Source organism: Triturus cristatus, chromosome 4_2 (genome assembly GCF_964204655.1).
Source record: "Triturus cristatus chromosome 4_2, aTriCri1.1, whole genome shotgun sequence".
NCBI classification, from domain to species: Eukaryota; Metazoa; Chordata; class Amphibia; order Caudata; family Salamandridae; genus Triturus; species Triturus cristatus.
In genome coordinates this window covers 250311854-250330520 of record NC_140586.1, presented here as the reverse complement: position 1 = coordinate 250330520, position 18667 = coordinate 250311854, and the positions used below count along the sequence as shown (strand labels likewise).

Sequence of the window (18667 nt, the reverse complement as noted above, 5' to 3'; positions counted from 1 at the left end):
AGGAAGGATCAACTGAAGGGAAACCATTTTAAACTTCTGGTGAGGGATGTAAGCATTCAACCACTTCAGGTCCATCACTGGCCGAAGATCCCCAGTGCGCTTCGACACCAGGAATAGGATGGAATACACACCCAACCCCGATTGATCGACGGGAACAGGAATCACCGCACTCTTGACCAACAGGGATTCGATGCCGTCCAAAAGCGCCAATCTCCTTACAGGGTCTCTGGGACAAGGAGTGGCCCTGAAACAGTCTGGGGGAGTCTGGAGAAATCCAATACGCAAGCCCTCTGACACCACCCGTAGCACCCATTGGTCCGACACAGTCATTCTCCAAGAATCCAGGAAGAAACTGAGGCGACCCCCAACCGGACCCAAACCAGGAGCGAACCAGTCATGACTTCGGTGCAGGAGTTGAGGAGGAAGAGGAACCGGAGAACCGGGATTTACCAAAAGGAGCACCCCGGCCACGCCCCCTTCCACGAAAGGGCTGACCAGCCCTACCCCTCCTAGAAGGTCCAAAAGCCCGCAGAGAACCAAAGGAACGGAAGCGACTCGCCCTCTCAGGAGCCAGGAGTTTACGGTCCTCCGCCGTTTTCTTCACCATGTCATCCAGAGGTGACCCAAAAAGTTTAACCCCAGAAAAAGGGATATTCATCAGGAGACTTTTCTGCGCAGCATCAGCCTTCCATGAACGAAGCCACAACTGGCGCCTCGCAGCCACCGAAGACCCAGACGCAGAAGCCACCGCTCCCAAAGAGTCAAAGGAGTTATCCGAAAGCATCCGAACCTGTTGTTCCATCATAGCTAGGGTAGAAGAAACATCCTCTCCCTGGTCCAACAACTCCGACAGAGACTGAAAATCCTTAAGCAAGGATTGGATAGCATAAGATGAATAGGCAGCAGCCCTGATAGAAAAATTAGTAGCCGCAAAAGTGCGCTTCACCGCACCATCCACTTTACGGTCAACCGGGTCAGCAGGAGAAGAATCCTCCGAAACCACAGTCCCATGAGACGACATGCTGGCCAACAAGGAGTCAACCTTCACAGAGGAAGGGAATTTCACAGCAAAATCCTGCAGCGGGTACCTCTTACTTAAAAATCGTGGAAAGGAACCCTTGTCCACATCCTTCCATTCATTCTCCAAGACTTTTAAGACCGAAGAGTGGAGAGGCAAAGAATCAGGTTCAGGACGTTGATATTGTGCGAATAGATCGTCCTCCAGAGGAACAACAGAAGCAGGAAATACCAAGTTCTCGCGAATGTGACCCAGCACCTCCTTCAGGTCGGCACCCTGTACAAAGCGACCCTTGACATCAACCTCTTCCTCATTCTCAGAATCAGCCGCAGCAGCGCCATCAACCTTAGCCCTCTTCGCAGGAGGAACAGGCACCTGACCCTGCATTGCAGCAGCCACAGCAGAATTGATCATCTGTAGCAACACATCCATAGACGGGATCTGCATACCAGAACCAGAAGCCACAACCAAGGGATCAGGAGCAGCAACATCCATAGAACCACTCTCCATCATAGCCAAACACAAGTGGACGAGTGAATCAAACACAGGCAATGAAGACAACACGCCCGGTAGAAAAAGGCCCCGTGGTCGCTAGGCAACCATATTAGCCAGCCCATGCATGCCGAAAAACAACAGAAATGCCGGAAGATAATCCGCGCGCATGCGCATAGACAGCTACAGACCTTCGCGTGAGGTCGGAGTCAGACCGAAAGCTTCTCAGAACCGCAGCAGAAAAGGAACGCGAGCGGGAGCCTCCGGCCCCCACATCGAGCCCACTCGGCCTCGGCAGCAGGTAGGAATGCGACCGGGAGCCTCCGGCCCCCAGAACAAACACACCCGGACGCGCTACGTCCACTCAGCAGGACGCGCGGTCGGGAAAGGAAACAAACACCCGAAAACAGGCAGGAAGCTCCAGCACATCAGGATTCCAAGAACGAGTCAAAAAAGTGACACAGAAACAAACGCCACGAAAGTCCGCTCAAGCAGGACCAGAGGCGTGAAGGCAGAAGAAGGGGAAAAACAAAACGGTAGCAAAACAATACAATACAAATCAACTACTTCCCCCAAACTTGATACCCTAGGGCAAAACGGGGCTGCTCAAGCAGGAGCCCAGCCCCACTCACCTGACCATCAGGGAACACAGCACTCGGAGAAGTGCAGAAAAAAAGAACAGATCGAGGTGGTTTGTTTGTATCCTTTTATAGGATTGGATGAAGCCACTGGGGGCCATATTGGAGGAGGGAGGGGAGACTAGAGCGCTGCTCTTTTATTTACTTGGAGTTCTGTGTGGAGCCGGAGGCTCATATGTATTACTGTGGCGAGGAAGACTGGACGAGGAGGTAATGCAAAATGGTGCTCGACAGCATGTGCACTCGCGAGTCACCGGAGCTTGTGTGACACTTAGGCAGCTGACATACCTCCGTGTGCAACTTGTTCATGTTGGGCCAGTCCCACATGGACAAAGAGACCATTTCTGGTGCTTTTTAGCAGTTTGAAGATCTTCGTGTAGTTTCTTGTTCCTCAAATGGGTGTCATTTGTGATATTTAGGTTTCCCTCGTCTTCATTCCTTGATTTTGCTCGTGAGAAAGTGTCACTCATAGCCGTTGAAATGTCACTCATAATTACATTGAAATTATGAATATGTCACACACAGCAATCTGAAACCTTGACAGCTAGGCATGGCAGGAGAACGATGAAATTACCATTAGTACAGCACTTACTGGCTTTCACAGCAAACTTTTCCAGAAACAAATCAATGAATGCCTACCGGTAACGACCATCGTACACTGGAAACATAATATTTGACATTAAGTAAATGTTCCCAAAAGTTGTCATGTATAAACTGTCTCTTACTGAATAGGCATGGGCGTTTAGTAACCTACTCCAAATCAATAACAGACAATATTTTTATTTCATAAATTCATAGCCAATGTTAGATATGCCTCTCCGGGGTATTATCAAGAATCAATATGTCATTTTAACGAAATGTATATAAATATTTTTTTAAAAATCTACATTCTTTAATGATAATTAAGCCTGCCCACTAAAGATAACATGTATTGTACATTTTTTTAAATGCAGATCCTGATTCATCTGTAAACAGTGGACTTCACCATCCTGCTAAAAAATGTCATTTCTATCAACAATGTGTTAAAACGAACGAGGGCCAGGCCAGGCAACTCAATTTAGTTCATTTTCCAATAAACTGCCCTAAATAACGAAATTGTACGCTTTGAAACTCTTTATTGCCCTACGGAAACGTAAACAGATACGGACCTTTGGAACTGTTCTAAAAACTGAGCACGGCCCATTCCCTACTGCAAATAAATTACACGTTACCACTACTTACGCATATATCCGTGAAATCAGCCTAATCTTCCTAGTCCGTTTTCATGTTTAAACGGAAGTTAGTGGTTCTTAATTTTAGCACTTCCGAGTATCATAACAACCAACCAGCTAACCATATTCTGGGAGTCATTCAACAGCAGATTTGCTTTGCTGCTAATGTGTAAGGAGGCTTATAATTGGAGCACTAACCGTACCTCCGCCAATCCATGTGCTTCGCCCGATTTTCTAAATTTTGATTGGCTGTGAGTCTGCACATGTCCCAATCCGATTCCAATCCGAGCAATCCTCCTAGTATCACCCCCTGGACTGGTCCTGACTGAGTTATTTGTAGATTGGGGCGATGATAACGGTATTTATCTGCCATCCGTCTTTCTTGCTGAGACGTGAGAGAAGAGCAGCAGTGTGTAGTGGGATCCTCGAGTGTTCAGAGCGAGCGATGGCTGAGCTGTGTGTCACGAGATTATTCACGACAGACCTTGTGCAGATCCTTTTAGCTGCTTCTCCAGTTCGCGTTTCTCAGGCCGGGGCGGCGTGATATCAATAAGGGGAGTTTACCGTGTCCGCCAGGAAACGGAGTAGTAGCTCCAGGCACAATGTATTATTGTATTGTAATTGCATTTATATAATCATCAACCCCTTTCTTAGAAATGCAGTGGAGTCAGGCGTTTTAACGGGCAATCCCATTAATACTATTAATAATACATTGGAATCTGTAATGCATGTAAAAACTCTAGTCACGTTAGCGTGCTACCCAGCCCGGGAGCATGCAATACGCCACACACGGAACTTTGGATTGTATGTCTTTATTCCTCCACATGCAGCCATCTCTGTTATAACCGTTAATAACCACACCATAACACCTCCCAGCACGTTACATACTTCCTATGTTGAGTCCGCCTAGGACTGGCAGGGTTCAAGCTCACACAGTCTCATGACACTACATCTCCCCCTTGTTAAATAATAGGTACAAACAACATTTACCTTATATTTCTTCGACAAGTCATCCAGGCGCTCGCACTAGTCGGCCAGATCAAGTAGCAAGAAGTGGTTGAGATGCATTCTGTTCATGCACCGATGGTACAGGTTCTGATGCTTGATCTGAACTGTCAGGAAGGGTGGTCTCATTTGTAAGTGCAGGAGCTGACAATTGCAGAGGTAAGTGCTTAAAGTGAGGCTAGTCCCGAGAGATGGACTGGCCGTCACCATGTGTCCTTTGCAAGTGACAATCCTCAGAGTATTAACAGCTAACGCAGTGTCTGTTTTCTACTTTCATTGGAGACTGTTTTTTGGGATCTCCAACGCCGATTGGCATACCAAGGGCGATTTCTGTCCAAGGGCGTTGGGGCCCGCCCCCTTTACATTTGCAGCAAAAACGTTGCAACTATACCAATGCTAAATCTGTTTACTATGCACTGGTAAGTTGATATAAAACTTTGGGCAATGTCTGCCCCACTCACCGCGTTGTTGCTGTGATCATTTGTCAATTGCTATAGTCTTCCCCCCCCCTCCCCCCCTTGGCAGGTTCAAAGTCTAAGTGAATTTGCCGGGCTGACAATCTCACAGCCCTGAGGCGTGTGAGGTCATCAGCTCAGCAGAGACTGAGCATCAAGGCCCAGTCTCCAGCCTCTGATAGCGTGGGGGTAATGTTAGCTCTGGGCGTTTCATATGCAAGCCCTGTAGAGCTAAGCCTCCCATGTCTGTCAGGCAGTGGAGTACATTGTCACCCCACCCTTTCCATACTCGTCATAGGGTGGGGTGGAACCCAGCCTGTGCCGAATGAAAAATTGTCTAGAATTTTCAATTCTATTAAGGACACGGAGGCGAGGATTATGCTTCTCTATTCTTTACTGACATACACAGCAGCCAATGAACAACTTTAAACTGGCATGAACCCGGAAGGACTACCCCCTAAACTTCCTCTTTCTTTGCCTTTATCTTCAACCATCCGATCAAAACTGGAAAACTTCACATGATGTGGATCCTTGTCCGAAGCGACCTCCTCCGTCATGTCAACGAACCGCACCTTGCAGATGCCGAAACCCCAGAAACTCAAGTCTGTTTGCTCTGGTCACCTGAAATGGAAACTGATATCGTAATTTCCATCCGAAACAATGCCACTGCATTAAATTTCCAGCAATACAGGGTGGGTACAACATCATAGCAGTAACACAATATTGTTGTTTAAATTATAGCTTGGGTGGGATAATCCTTGCCTCCGTGTCCTTAATAGAATTGAAAACTCTTTGTCGCGCTTGCTAGACAATTTCTCATTCTATGTCAGTCCACGGAGGCTCTGATTATGCTAGTTTAAAGTTGATCCACCACCACCGAAGCTACATCCACAATCGGTTTATGATAAAACGTTTTGAATGTGGAATCAGCCGACCAGTCCGCCACAGTCATGATATCATGCAACCGGGAGCCCGCCCCAAATGACTTGGAGGCCATAGCTCCTCTGACGGAATGAGCTCCAAAAATGGAAGTATCCACCCCAGTAAGACCCAGTAACCAAGTGACCCACCTGGCCAGGGTTGCCGATGTGACCGGGCGAAAAGGTCTCTGAAGAGCAATTAATAACTGTCCTGACACATCAGTTCTAAATTCCCTAGTACAATCCTCATAAACCTTCAAACACTTGACAACACACAATTTGCTGTGATGAGGAAAAGCAGGATACGTAATACACAGTGAATGCGTAGTAAGTCTTGAAATCGTAAAGGAAACTCCCGAAGGAGTAAATACTCTACCTGCCAAATCCAAGGCCCGTACATCCGACACTCGCCTACATGAGATTAGGCACAACAAGACTGTCAATTTTGCCGATAATTGCTTCCTAGACAAAGCTTCATTATTCGGCCAGTTCATCAAACAACGCAGTACCACCGAAACGTCCCAAAGTACGGTGTACTTAGGTTGAGAAGGATTCACCAACCGAATACCTCGCACCACCTTGCAATCCAACGGGTGTTCCCCCCCCGGTCTGCCTTCCACATGCGGATGTCCCGCTGAAATCGCTGATCTAAAGTTATTCACCGTCCGGTATGCCAAGCCGGATTTCGCTAGTTCTGCCAAAAAGTTCACAATCAGATGAATGTCGGATCCCACGGGATCACTCTGTCGCTCACCACACCAACTAACCCATCGCTTCCAAGCAGATTCGTATCGTTTGTGTGTGGAGGGTGCCCAAGCCTCAGATAAGAAAAAGAGAGTGTCTTGCGAAACTCCCGGCACCTGCCAGCGACGCCTGAAAGTCTCCAGGCCATAAGAACCAACTGGTCCTGCAGCACCAACGGATGTCGAAGTCCCTGCGGGTCCGTGAGAATGTCCGGAAATGATCGAAGTCGAACCGGAGGCGCACAAGCCAATGTCATGGCGGTTGGAAACCATGCTTGTGCTTTCCAACAAGATGTAACCAGAACAAGTTCTGCTTTCTGTCTGCGAAGCTGTGCCAACACCCTCGGGATCATGGCAAATGGTGGAAAGGCATATAGAATGCCCGTCGTCCACGAGTCCGGCCGCCAACTGTAGAACCGTGGAAGCTGACTGTTGAGTCTGGACGCAAACAGGTCCAATACACAAGGTCCCCACTTGAGATTCAACGCCATGAATCTGCTGGGATGCAGCCTCCAATCGCTGCTGTCCCGCAAATGTCGTGAGTTCCCGTCCGCAATCACGTTGGATGACCCTGGAATATATTCCGCCGTCACCACAATCCGATGGTCCAGGCAATAATGCCAGAAGTCCTTGGCTATTTCCGCCAAAAGGCGAGATCTGGTCCCTCCGAGGCGATTTATGTATCGCACCGCGGACACATTGTCCATGCGGAGGAGAATGCAACAAGAGACCTTCTGAGGAGCCAGAGTACGAATCGCAAATGTTCCCGCAAGAAGTTCTAAGTAATTTATGTGCAATTTCAGTTCCTGCTGGGACCACCGAGCCCCAGTCTCCAGAGTCCTGCAACGAGCTCCCCAGCCCCATCGACTGGCATCTGATTCTATCACTACGTCCGGGCTGGTAGAGAAAATGGCCCTGCCGTTCCAGGCATCCATATGGTCTAACCACCAATTGATCTCCGTACGAGCCTCTGCAGAAAGGGTTATCTGTTGTGCATACGAGAGACCCTTGCGCAAATGCAAGATTTTCAATCTCTGAAGGGCCCTGTAATGTAACGGCCCCGGAAAGATCGCCTGAATGGATGCAGCCGACAGGCCTACCAGGCGAGCTAGAGTCCGCAATGATATTGTCGGAGAGGCAAGCGCTCTCCTCAACTCCTTCCTGATTGCCACTCTCTTCTTCAGAAGAAGAAGTAACTGACTTGTGAGAGAGTTGATTTGAAAGCCCAAGAAATCCATCGACTGCGATGGGGTCAAAACCGATTTCTCTAGATTCAGCAGGAAACCTAATTCCTGCAACAGTTGGATCGTCCAAGAAAGGTGCATTACCAAGAGATCTTTCAACTGTGCCATAATCAAGATGTCGTCTAGATAAATTATCAGACGCACCCCCCTTTCTCTCAACCATTGCACCACCGGTCTCATGAGTTTGGTGAAACACCAAGGGGCGGAAGACAGACCAAAGGGCATCGCGGAAAACTCGAACCACTGGTCGCCCCAGAGAAACTGGAGAAAGCGTCTGTGCGGCGGGAATATGGGAACCGCCAGATAGGTGTCCTTCAAGTCCAAGCGAACTAGCCAATCGTGTTCTAGAAGGATGTCCCGCAGTAAGTGAATGCCCTCCATTTTGAAGTGGTGATACACCACCCATGCGTTGAATTCCCGGAGATTCAGCACTAAGCGAAACCCTTTGTTCTTCTTCGGAACCAAGAAAATAGTGCTTACAAAACCCCGAGTGTGGGGAGTAGACCTCACAATTGCGCCTTTCTGGAGCAACGCCTCCACCTCCCTGTCGATGAAACTCTGTTCTAGTAGGGTAAAATGTAGGGAGCCGGGCACCTGACTCTGTTTTGGAGAGGCATAGAACTCTATTTGGAAGCCCTGCACTGTTTGTAAAACCCAGGGGTCGAACGTAATCTCTTGCCACCTGTGATGGAATAATGCAATACGACCTCCCACCATGTAGTCTGTGGTGTTCAAAATCTTTACCTGAATAGGAGGCGTCTCCAGCTGAATTTTGCTGCCCTCTGTAGACTCCTCTGTGGCCTCTACCTCGTCCTCCCCGATTGCGGGAGGGGTAAAACTGCGGTTTCTGACCTCCTCTGCCTCTTTGCTCGGCACCTCGGGAGGTCTGGTTATAACCTCGGCCGAACCCTCGACCTCTGGAGCGTCCGGCCCTATCAAAAACACCAGTGTGGAAGACTTTCTTGATGTTTGCCTGAGCCTTATCTAGTGCCGAAAACGTGGCCACGTATTTGCCCATTTCTTTGACGAATTTGTCGCCGAACAGCATGCCATTGGCAAGGGAACCCGGTTCAGTCGTGGCCATCTCCGCCAGTTGGGAATCAATGCGCATTAAGAAGGACCGCCTCCTTTCCGTCGAAAGCGCCACATTGGCATTACCTAAGAAACACAGAGCTCGCTGAGCCCACTCCATAACGTCCGATGTGTCCAACGGAACGTTTTGGTTCTTGGCGTTGACCGCCGCATCCAATATTTTTGTAAGGGGGCCCGAAACATCCAACAGTTTATCTTGGCACCCCCGCCAGGCTTTATCCAAACCCTTTTTAGGGTCCTTCGCGAACTTTCGCATAAACGTAGCCATGTTCGGATCTAACTCTGGCGTATCTGCCACCTTGCCAGTCAAAGTGGGTCTCGGACATTCCGACCGTAAGGTGGCGCGCACCTCTTTCTCAAAACCCTGTCGCAGGTTGATACCCACATAATGTGCCACCTCCGGGCAAGGTACCCACTCAGTGGATCTAGGATCTATCAGGCTCTGGGGGTCAAATAAGAGATTTTTGGGCGCCTGGCTGTCATCTGTCTTATAAGCAGTATGTTTCGACTTTTTTGTTTTCTTCTTTGGCATCACCGACTCCACCTCCGAGTCAGAGGTAGCCGCTGTAGAGGGAAACGACTCGTCAGAAGTATATGCAGCCATGGAGCCATGGTCTTTCATGACATTTCTGGCAATGCGCGCCAAAACTTGGGCAGAGGACTGCGAACTCTCCGCGCCCGTATGTCGAGCTTTCATCTTCCTCTTGCCATAATTGTGGAGAGGTTTAGTAAAGGGCTTCAGAGCTTTAATCAAGGCTTTGTTAACAGAACCCTGGACGTGGGTATCCAGGGCTTCAACCAAATTCTCCTCCAATTGTTCAGGCTCCTCATATTCCTCATACTGTTCACAATCTACCCACTGATTATCCTCTTCGGCGTAGTACGCCATTGCTTCAAGCAGAGAGGTCTGGAGGAGGTTCAAAGGGGGGAGCAGCCCAGGGGTCTCTCAGAACTTATCCCCAACAACGTCACCGAGACGAAACACAATGTAAAGTTCTGGAAAACACTGTTCAAGGTGGAAGGAGTAACCCCTTATAAGCTCCCCTAGGGCCAAGCTCTATTCCGGCAATACGCTCCGGTAAGCGTTAATAATGAGGCCAGAGATTTATGCAGTCTGTGAACGTTATGCGCGAAAGGCCGTAAACTCGTAATGAGAGAAAACGGCTCTTCGCGCACACGCGCAGCGTCCGGGGCAACGATGCGACCGCTCTCTGTGCACGAGCGAGTCGCGTCTGCCTCCTCCTGCTCCACCGCCCCCTAGCGACACTCGCGTACCATAAACAAACACCCGAGCGCGCGCTGCAAGTACGTGAAGCCCCAGAGGGACCGAAGTCTAAAACATCGCGGAAAATCCTACAACGTAAGCGCAATCAGCATTACATACGGTAAAACACTCGATAATACCAACAACGCTACAATCAGTAATATAACCTCCCAAATCTTTACCACATAAGAGAAAAGTAATGGAAAGGCACTTATCTGCTGCAGCAGCAGCAGCAAAGAAAGAGGAAGTTTAGACTTTGTCGGACACTCTTATGTTATGGACTGTGTTGTGATTGCTAGACATACAGGAAGGGGGTAGTCCTTCCGGGTTCATGCCAGTTTAAAGTTGTTTATTGGCTGCTGTGTATGTCAGTAAAGAATAGAGAAGCATAATCAGAGCCTCCGTGGACTGACATAGAATTGGGGAAAGGTGGGGTAGACTGGCTCCGGCAGTAAATCGAGTCTGCGCGGACTCGAGCAGACGTGTGGTGTGTGACTGAGACACATTGCTTCCTATGCATGATTTGGAGCTGGACGCCATTTTAGCTCCAATGTGTGACTGTGTTTGAGACACATGATTTGATTTTCTGCAGCGACCTTGTGCACAGTACTGCAGGTTCGTGTGATCACGGTGACTCCACTCCGACTCATCGACGTCATGTCTGAAGGAGTCTGCAGCAGACTGGGCACTGCGTAAGGTAAAAAAATAAAAATAACAGCTGCCAGGATCATTTGGTTTGTAATTGGGCCTGTTTCAGGGTCTGGTCATGCTGCTATTGTCCTCGCTTAGTGTTTCACCCCTGCCACTCTCTTGCTTGTTCTCAGATCACACAGTCTCCTCCCTGTACTGACAAACACAAACTTAATCCTAACGTGTGTAATCTGGGCAAAGCAAAGTAATTACTTCATCTCCTTCTTTACTCTGTGAGGTTTCAAACCTCAATTCTTTCTGACCACAGCCTACCTGTTGACCCATCATCAGGCAGCTCCGTTTGCCCACTTACTCATTTGCCTTGGCCAGTCTGGGGCAAGCTTATCTAGATCATTTTGGTGCTCTTTCCTATTCCACCGTCACAAGGGCTCTAAGGCCCCAGTGGGAGATAAGATAAAATGGCTTATGCTGGTGCACCTGTAGAAGAGCAGAGTCTGTGTAATGTGAGGGTAAATACGTGCATCGATAGGGGGACTACCATTTGCACTTTCAGTATTTCAGGGTCTACACACTGAGCCCCAAGACTGTTGGGTTATAGTTGTTTTCCCGCATATTTTATAACGTTCTTAAGGAGTTATGCTCGAGGATTTTAAAAGCTACACCGGTTCCCATCATGCTGTCATTCATGACTTCCATGCCAATACCTGTGACGATTGATAACATAGAGTTTAAAAAAAGTGTGTCGTGTCTGAAGTGATTCGTGAAGGAGTCGGCAGACTGGGAACTGCGGCAGAGTAAGGCAACAAAAAAAAATGTGGCAGCTACAGGCCCAAGCCATTTTATTTTAAGTGGGCCTGTTTCAGGGTCTGCACCCTCGCTTATTCTTTCACCCCTTGCACTCCTGCTTGTGCACAGTTCATACAGTCCCCTTTGCCATCCCTGTACTGAAAAACACACACTTTTGTGTGATCTTGGACAAAGCAAACTGCCTCTACTCTGGTAGCCTGAGGTTTCAAACCTCACTTCTCTCCGACCACAGCCTACCAGTCCATCCATCCCCAGTTCCGATTGCCCCCATTCTTAGGGCCCCCAGTCTGGGTCAAGCTTATCTGGGCGTGGGCGTCATTTTAGGACTATTGTTTTAACGTTGCGAGCGCTCTAAGGCCGCAGTGGGAGATAACGTGGCTTCATTGGCTAGTGTGCCTGTAGTAGGAGTCCATGTGTATAGCGAGGTAAAAGACCTGCATCAAATCAATAGGGAGTATTTGCACTTCCAATATTCCAGGGTCGACAGACTGACCCCCAAGACTGTTATAGTTCTTTTGATACACATATTTTTCAACGTGCTTAAGGAGTTCTGCTTGAGTGAATGTTAAGAGCTAAACAGGTTCCCACCATTCTGTCATTCAAGACTTCCATGCCAATACCCATGCAGAATGACAGATTGGAGTTAAAAAAAAAAAGTGAAAAGATCTTAAATTACATTAGAATGATGTGCGTGAGACCAAGAAGTGTACATCAGATATGTTGCTGAGAGGTGCCTCTTTTAATTTTAAGGAAGCCTTGCATGTTCATGAGGGTTATCTATCCTTACAAACACCTAATTTCGAAACCTCCTGCTCTCCTCCACCAAACAGAGGAGGTAAACACATACAACTCTCAGTAACACTTCTCAGGACAACTTGATTTACAGTTTTGCACATCAGTAAAATCCCTCCATACACAGAGCAGCTTCCACTTACATGAGATGACCAGCAATATGCAGTGACCAAATAGACCTACTCACAGTCACACACATGCACGCACAGACACACACACAAGCACACGCATCTGGGCAATCATTATCACCAGAATTGATCATTTATTTCTTGCCCTTTTATCTTTCTTTAATTCAACCCTCAGTTCTGTTTTTCAATATGAGAAAGACAAAATCTGCAAGTACCAGAATGCAAACTAAAAGATAGCTAGAACTGAAAGCGCAACATGGTAGAGCCTGGCAGTTTATAAGGTGGTTTTATCACATTCAAGCCTCCAAACATCTGGCAAGAATAAAAGTCTGAGTTTAATTCCAAAGGTTCGATGTGGAATAATGATTTCTTTGAACCAACTCTGTGCCTGCCCTGAAATAGATGCGATTCTAAACTGGTGGTAAAAACATTTTTGCTTGCAGGAAACTAACTTAAAGAATTAAGAATTCTACTTCGCCAGAGAGACCTTTTTTTTTTTCCTGTGCCCAATGTGTCTCTTTATTTTTTAGTACTTTATTTTCCACTCGTTTGCTCCTCACGTTTCCTCTGACCTGGTTATCTCCACTTCTCTTGCTGCCTCTCTCCTCTTTTACGTCTCATTCCTTTTCCATGAAGTTTCTTTCCATCTCCTGTCTACTCTTTCCTCTCCTTTCCCATGTCCCTTAACTCGCTCCAAGTGCCTAATGAGCAAACTCACTATACTCTCACATGTCTCTCAGCCCCCCCTGTATCTCACTCTCCTGAGTCACTTCTTATATTCTGCCACTCCTCCTCCCCTGCCGGGCCTCTCCCACTCACTTCCCTCTCCATCTCTCTCACCTACTATGACTTGTGCGAGAGGAGTCAGGGACAGGCACTGTTAGGGCCAACATATTGGAGACCGTGACCCCATCAGGGCAGTATTGGGACAGAATGCAGGGAGCAGGAGAAGGCAGAACCCACACATCCTGCTTGTGAGTAATAGGTGCAGAATTCACAACATCTTTAACCCAGTCATACTCTTTGCCCCACATCCACCCCTTCATTCCACTCTGGGTGAACCTTCAGGGAGGTAATCCGTCTGGTTGTGCTGACCAGGTCACCCCTGTCCTGTTGCATCTGGGGGTAGGGGAGGTAGGAGTGGACTTGCAGCAATTAATCAAGTGCATGAGAGGGAGGCAGAAGCTGCTGACTGTTGGGGGAACCAAGTGGGGGGTTGGTGAACTGGCTTCACGCACCATCTTTGAGATTATTGCTGTTCTCCTCTAAGCCAGTATTTCCGCTACCTGCCGTATTTGTTCCTTTTGTGTCTTGCCAGGTTTCCCCTGTCTGCTCTTAAGGTGTACTTTTCTTCTCTAATCGTGCTTTGTCCTCTCTGCCTTTCACCTTTATACTATATTTGACAGTGTTTTCGGTAACACACAGAATATGAGGTGATGACATTTAAATGTGAAATTGACATTTTTATAGAAGTTATATTGAAAATTGTCGAAATTATGACAGAAGTCGGTGCCAATGAAAGAGGAGACACTGTGAGTTTTTCAGTGGAATATAATAGTCGCTGCTGCGTTCATAACTGCACAGGCACCCTGCTGAAACAAGCGTGGTAGGCGTAGTTTGCAGAGGCCTTGTGGTTCACATGTGTGTGAGTGAGACTGATGCATATTTCACCAAGCAGCCTTTCTAAGCATTCAGAGATGTTGAAGATAAATGCAGTGGGAGTCACTTGAAGTACTCTAGTTATTTTTGGCCACTACGGGAGACTGCTTTTGCAGATATGTGTAACCTTAGGGATGGATCTCATGGTTGAGACTTATTCTACTCGATCTGTTTAACTAAAGGCATAGCTCTGCTCTCTGAATTGTGAGTCTACGATCTGTATAACTAGCAGATTGCTTTCTATGGCATGAATCTGTAAGATCTGTGTATCCTGAGTGATAGTTCTGCTGTCTGAGGCATGGCTATGAAAGATTTGTGTGATGTAATACAATGCTTATTTATGCAACATCATTAACATTTTGATTATTAGCCCCTACCTGTCCTATTATCCTTAATATGTCAGCCTGACATGTACTCACACGTCTTGACTGCTGCACACATGCATCACTAAAAAAGCAAGTCAGGCATGGGTGCAAAGACAGGCCTATGAAAACTATTCCTCTTTTATCCCATTTTTGTTAAATCCGATTTTCAAAGGAAATGGCGTAACTAACCTCCCGAAACAATGCGCAGTTCGCTCCCCTCCCAGGCCACGAATCCTAGCCCACCACTCATGAACCTCACCAGCGTACTTCTTCATTTTGCACTTTCTAGAATTGTCGGTGACACAAACCTTATCCGCACTCAGTGAGCCGTCTACTGTCCATTGTGGCAGTTTGGTTCTGGTTCTCCCAAATAGCAGGGTGGCTGTACTTTCACCCATAGTGGAGTGAGAAGTTGAACAACAAGCACGGAGCCTTGACACAGGACTTGCTTTAATTCAATCCCCTCCCTTGAGACTTGCTAAATTACTCTTTTGAGGGAACCCATGAATTGTTCCACAGCACCATTTGCTTGGGACCACAGAGGTGTACTCTTTTGATACTTGATGTTCATTCTGACTAGAAGCTCTGAATTCTTTGCAGTTGAACCACAGACCATTGTTAGATTTAAGAATGGCCGGGATACCCCACGCTGCAGAGATGTTATCTAGGCGCTCAATGACCGTGTCGTGGGTTGCTGATGACAGCTCCTCTACCAACGGGAAACGTGAATACTTATCAGTGACTACCATGAGATGATGTCTGTTTCCTAGGGGCCCAAGAAATCAACTGTTACTCTTTTCCAAGCCTATGTCGTAACGTCAGACACTGTGAATGAATGTTGCGTTACTTTGGCGGAAAGGCAGTTGCTGAGATGGCACTCCTTTAGTTCCCTCTCAACTCCCTCGTCTACGCGCGGGACCACACTCGGTCTCTCAAGGCTCTTTTGGTAGCTATAATGCCATGCTGTTCTTCATGGGCTAGTTCAAAGACCTGTTTTATTAGGCTGTCAGGTATGACAATCTTTGAGCATCTCAATTCTACACCCTCATTGGTCACAGACAGTTTATCTTGTACATTTAAAATGTTTTGAAACTCAACATCGTCAGCAAGAGGTTGAATACTCCTTTTCCAGTTGAAATGATGACTTTGAGGATAAGCATGTTCTTGTCAGCATTGGTAGCAGCAATAATCTGTTCAGTGGATATGGCTGCCAGCGTACTGGATTTCACAGTGGAGTTTATGTACTCCTCAACTGTTTTGGATGTTGAACTGTGATCATGTAGCGGTACTCGTGAAAAATAATCAGCAGGGTTCTGGAGTTTACACGGCTTGTGCACAATTGCATAGTCGTAATCTTGCAATCTCAAACCCCACATCTCAATGTGAGATGGCATCTTGGCTTTTAGAATTCCAAAAATGGTGATGGTTTGTTATGATAGTGAACCGCTTTATGTATAGAAACACATGAAAATGTTCACAGGCCCACACTACACCCAGGCTCTCCTTCTCTGTCTGAGAATAGGCGCGTTTTGTGTCAAACAAGTTTTGACTTGCATTGGCCATAATGTGTCTCTGGGCATTTGGATGACCATTATATTGAGCAAGGATGGCGTCCAGCCCACCGGGCTTGCATCTACTTTGATCTCAGCCTGTAGTTTTGAGTCAAAGTAGGCCATCACGGTTGCATTCTCAATTGCATGTTTTATCCTTTTGAAGCTTTGATCACATTTATCAGACCATATGAACAGGACGTTTTGTTTTGTCGGGTCTCTCAATGGAGCACTCACAGTGTCAAAATCACAAATGAACAATAACTGGCCATGCCTAAGAAGCATCGCATCAGCAAGTAACTGGCACACTTGTGAAAGAGCCTTGCAATGCTCCATTTTTGTTGCTCAAAATACCAGTATATCATCATCGTAGTTTAAAGTATTTGTGACAGATTGTATTGTTACTTGAACATGTAATACCTTGGAAAAAAACAAGGAGCGTTTGACAAAACATGAACATTTTGTTTAATTTAACAAAGCAGCCGGGAGAATAGTTACAGGTGCAGGGTCTGAGGACTGTCTCAATTTACAATCAGTCTGCGGACTCTTTTCATACAGTTCTTCATTGGTAATAAAAGTTTCCGGTGATCTGTATATGTTGAGGAATGTAAGTTGCTGCGTTTGGAGTCATAAATTAATTGTCTAATTGAAAATACAGATGGGCCGCGACCTTGCATGGACTCAGTGTGGAAGTGGGTAAAGTGTCCAGATGTCCGGCATGGGGAGTGCATGATCACTGCGTGGGCTGTGTCCTGATTGGCTATAAGTTCCTAACTCATGTGGTATCTGACTTTATGGTTTTTTTTAGGAATGTGTGTACCCCCTCTGGCCACGTGTCCTTTATCGAGGCAAATCTCCCTTGACCATTGCAGTTTCACTGCGCCTAACTGTGGGATTGATCTAAGGTTTCCTGTTTGTGCGTTTGTCTGCTGGCACCATAACCCCTCACCTGTGACCTATCAATCAGTGGCCTCGGGCCTAGGTCTCAGGGCAATCCCCAATTGTACAGACCCGCACACAAATAGAAACACAATGAAAACTGGCAACAGCAATTTGCACAAACCTGAGATCCACTGAGGGAGCCAGGAGAACCAATTGAAAAACCACTCCTGCTCAGGGGCACCTCCATCCGAACGCATCTCTCTTTGTAAGTGGTGCGGTGCTTTTATGGCAAATGTAAATGTCCCATTATCCATATCATCCCCTGGAATAAAGGTGCAGCAGGACGCACCGATCTTGTTATAGACCCCTCCCTCCATCGCAGTCATTAAATCCAATACATATCGGGGCTGAATTACCACGAGGCATATTGCTCGCAGTTCTTCCTTGATCAAATTGAGGCTGAGCTCAGTGCTGTTCATCATTTTCAGCCTTTCCCACCTGGTTATCTGTAACCAGCGGGCACTGGCTTTTTCTGCAGGATGAAGAAGAGCATCGACACTCCTGCTGACACATGTTCATCAGTAAACAGTCTGAATTCTTCTGGAATGTCTTTGTACTGAGCTCAGCCAAATTATTCCGCAGTTCACTTCTCGTGAGCCTGATGCAGCAAGGTTGTCTTATTCCTTAACGGGTGCTGTTATAAGTCTGATAGTTCTTCTCCAGGAATGACCAGGGTTGGGGTGTGTATGGTGACATGAGAACAGAGTCTGTGCCATCCAGGTATGAGCGGAGTATAGGCAAATTCGCCACACTTCCTTCAGCATGGAGGTGCCCCATTGCATATTCTGTCCTCGAACTGGACAGCCCTACACCGGAACTCCATTTAGGGAGTCCACTTGTTATTAAAGAAGGCTGCCCCGGAGCCACCTTCGTTCCACAGATGGATGCAAGGAGCGGACGTGTTTGTGCATTGAGCTAGGGGTTTTGCTACCTCCAAAAAACTCTTCTCTGGGAAGTCCCGGGACCAAACAGTATCCTCCCCTATGGTGCCCTTTCTATGCATCATGTCCAGCTCGGTTTGGATATCATTAGGTTCAGTGAAGAGATATAACGCAGTTGGGTTGGTGTCGTATCGGGTCAAATTTACTACAACCCTTTGTGGTTCTACCATGTTGAGTTTGATTTTGGCCCTTATTCTGCATAGCTATAGGTGAAGAAGGCCCTATCTTGTTTTTATTATTTGGTATATAAGAAATTAGTAGTATATGTAAAACATTCAGGTCTGTACAAAAACCTTTGTCTATTAACCATTCTCAATCCACACTATAGGCATGTTATCCAATATTTTTAATGGTTAGTGTGTTTTTTAATTGTCTTTTCTCAAATTGCTTTTTGTAGATATTTTATTGGCCGGGCTGTGGCATGTCTCTGTGTACATAGAGAAGCGAGCCGTTGGCACATAGATGTCTGAGAAATTCCGACAGGCACATAGATGTCTGAGAAATTCCGACAGCTGGCATTACCATTTCAAGAGGGTGATTGGGTAATGCTGATGACTGCATATCTTGAAACAGCAACACTGACTGTGGACATAATAGCAATGCTTTGTCCATACACTAGGCAAGAACCACAGCTCCAGGATCTGTTCTTGAATTGGAAGCCTGTTAACCTGGACTGGTCTAATATGCCTGCAGAGCCACCCATCAAGAAGTCTACATTGAAGCGCTTCTCCTGCCCACTGAGGTCACTGT

At 47.0% G+C, this 18667-nt stretch overlaps 1 protein-coding gene and 1 long non-coding RNA gene across 2 annotated transcripts in view; one reads left to right on the top strand and one right to left on the bottom strand.

Moving 5' to 3' along the window:
- ADAT3 (adenosine deaminase tRNA specific 3) overlaps window positions 1-3491 on the bottom strand; it is a 29244-nt gene extending 25753 nt beyond the window's left edge. The window contains exon 1 of the mRNA XM_085601432.1: window positions 3370-3491. Coding sequence (XP_085457558.1) covers window positions 3370-3373 — 4 coding nt within the window. The 5' untranslated portion in view covers window positions 3374-3491. The remainder of the gene's footprint in view (window positions 1-3369) is intronic.
- A 143-nt stretch (window positions 3492-3634) lies between these two features.
- LOC146833574 (uncharacterized) overlaps window positions 3635-18667 on the top strand; it is a 28055-nt gene continuing 13022 nt past the window's right edge. The window contains exon 1 of the long non-coding RNA XR_014960599.1: window positions 3635-3717. This is a non-coding gene — a long non-coding RNA (uncharacterized LOC146833574). The remainder of the gene's footprint in view (window positions 3718-18667) is intronic.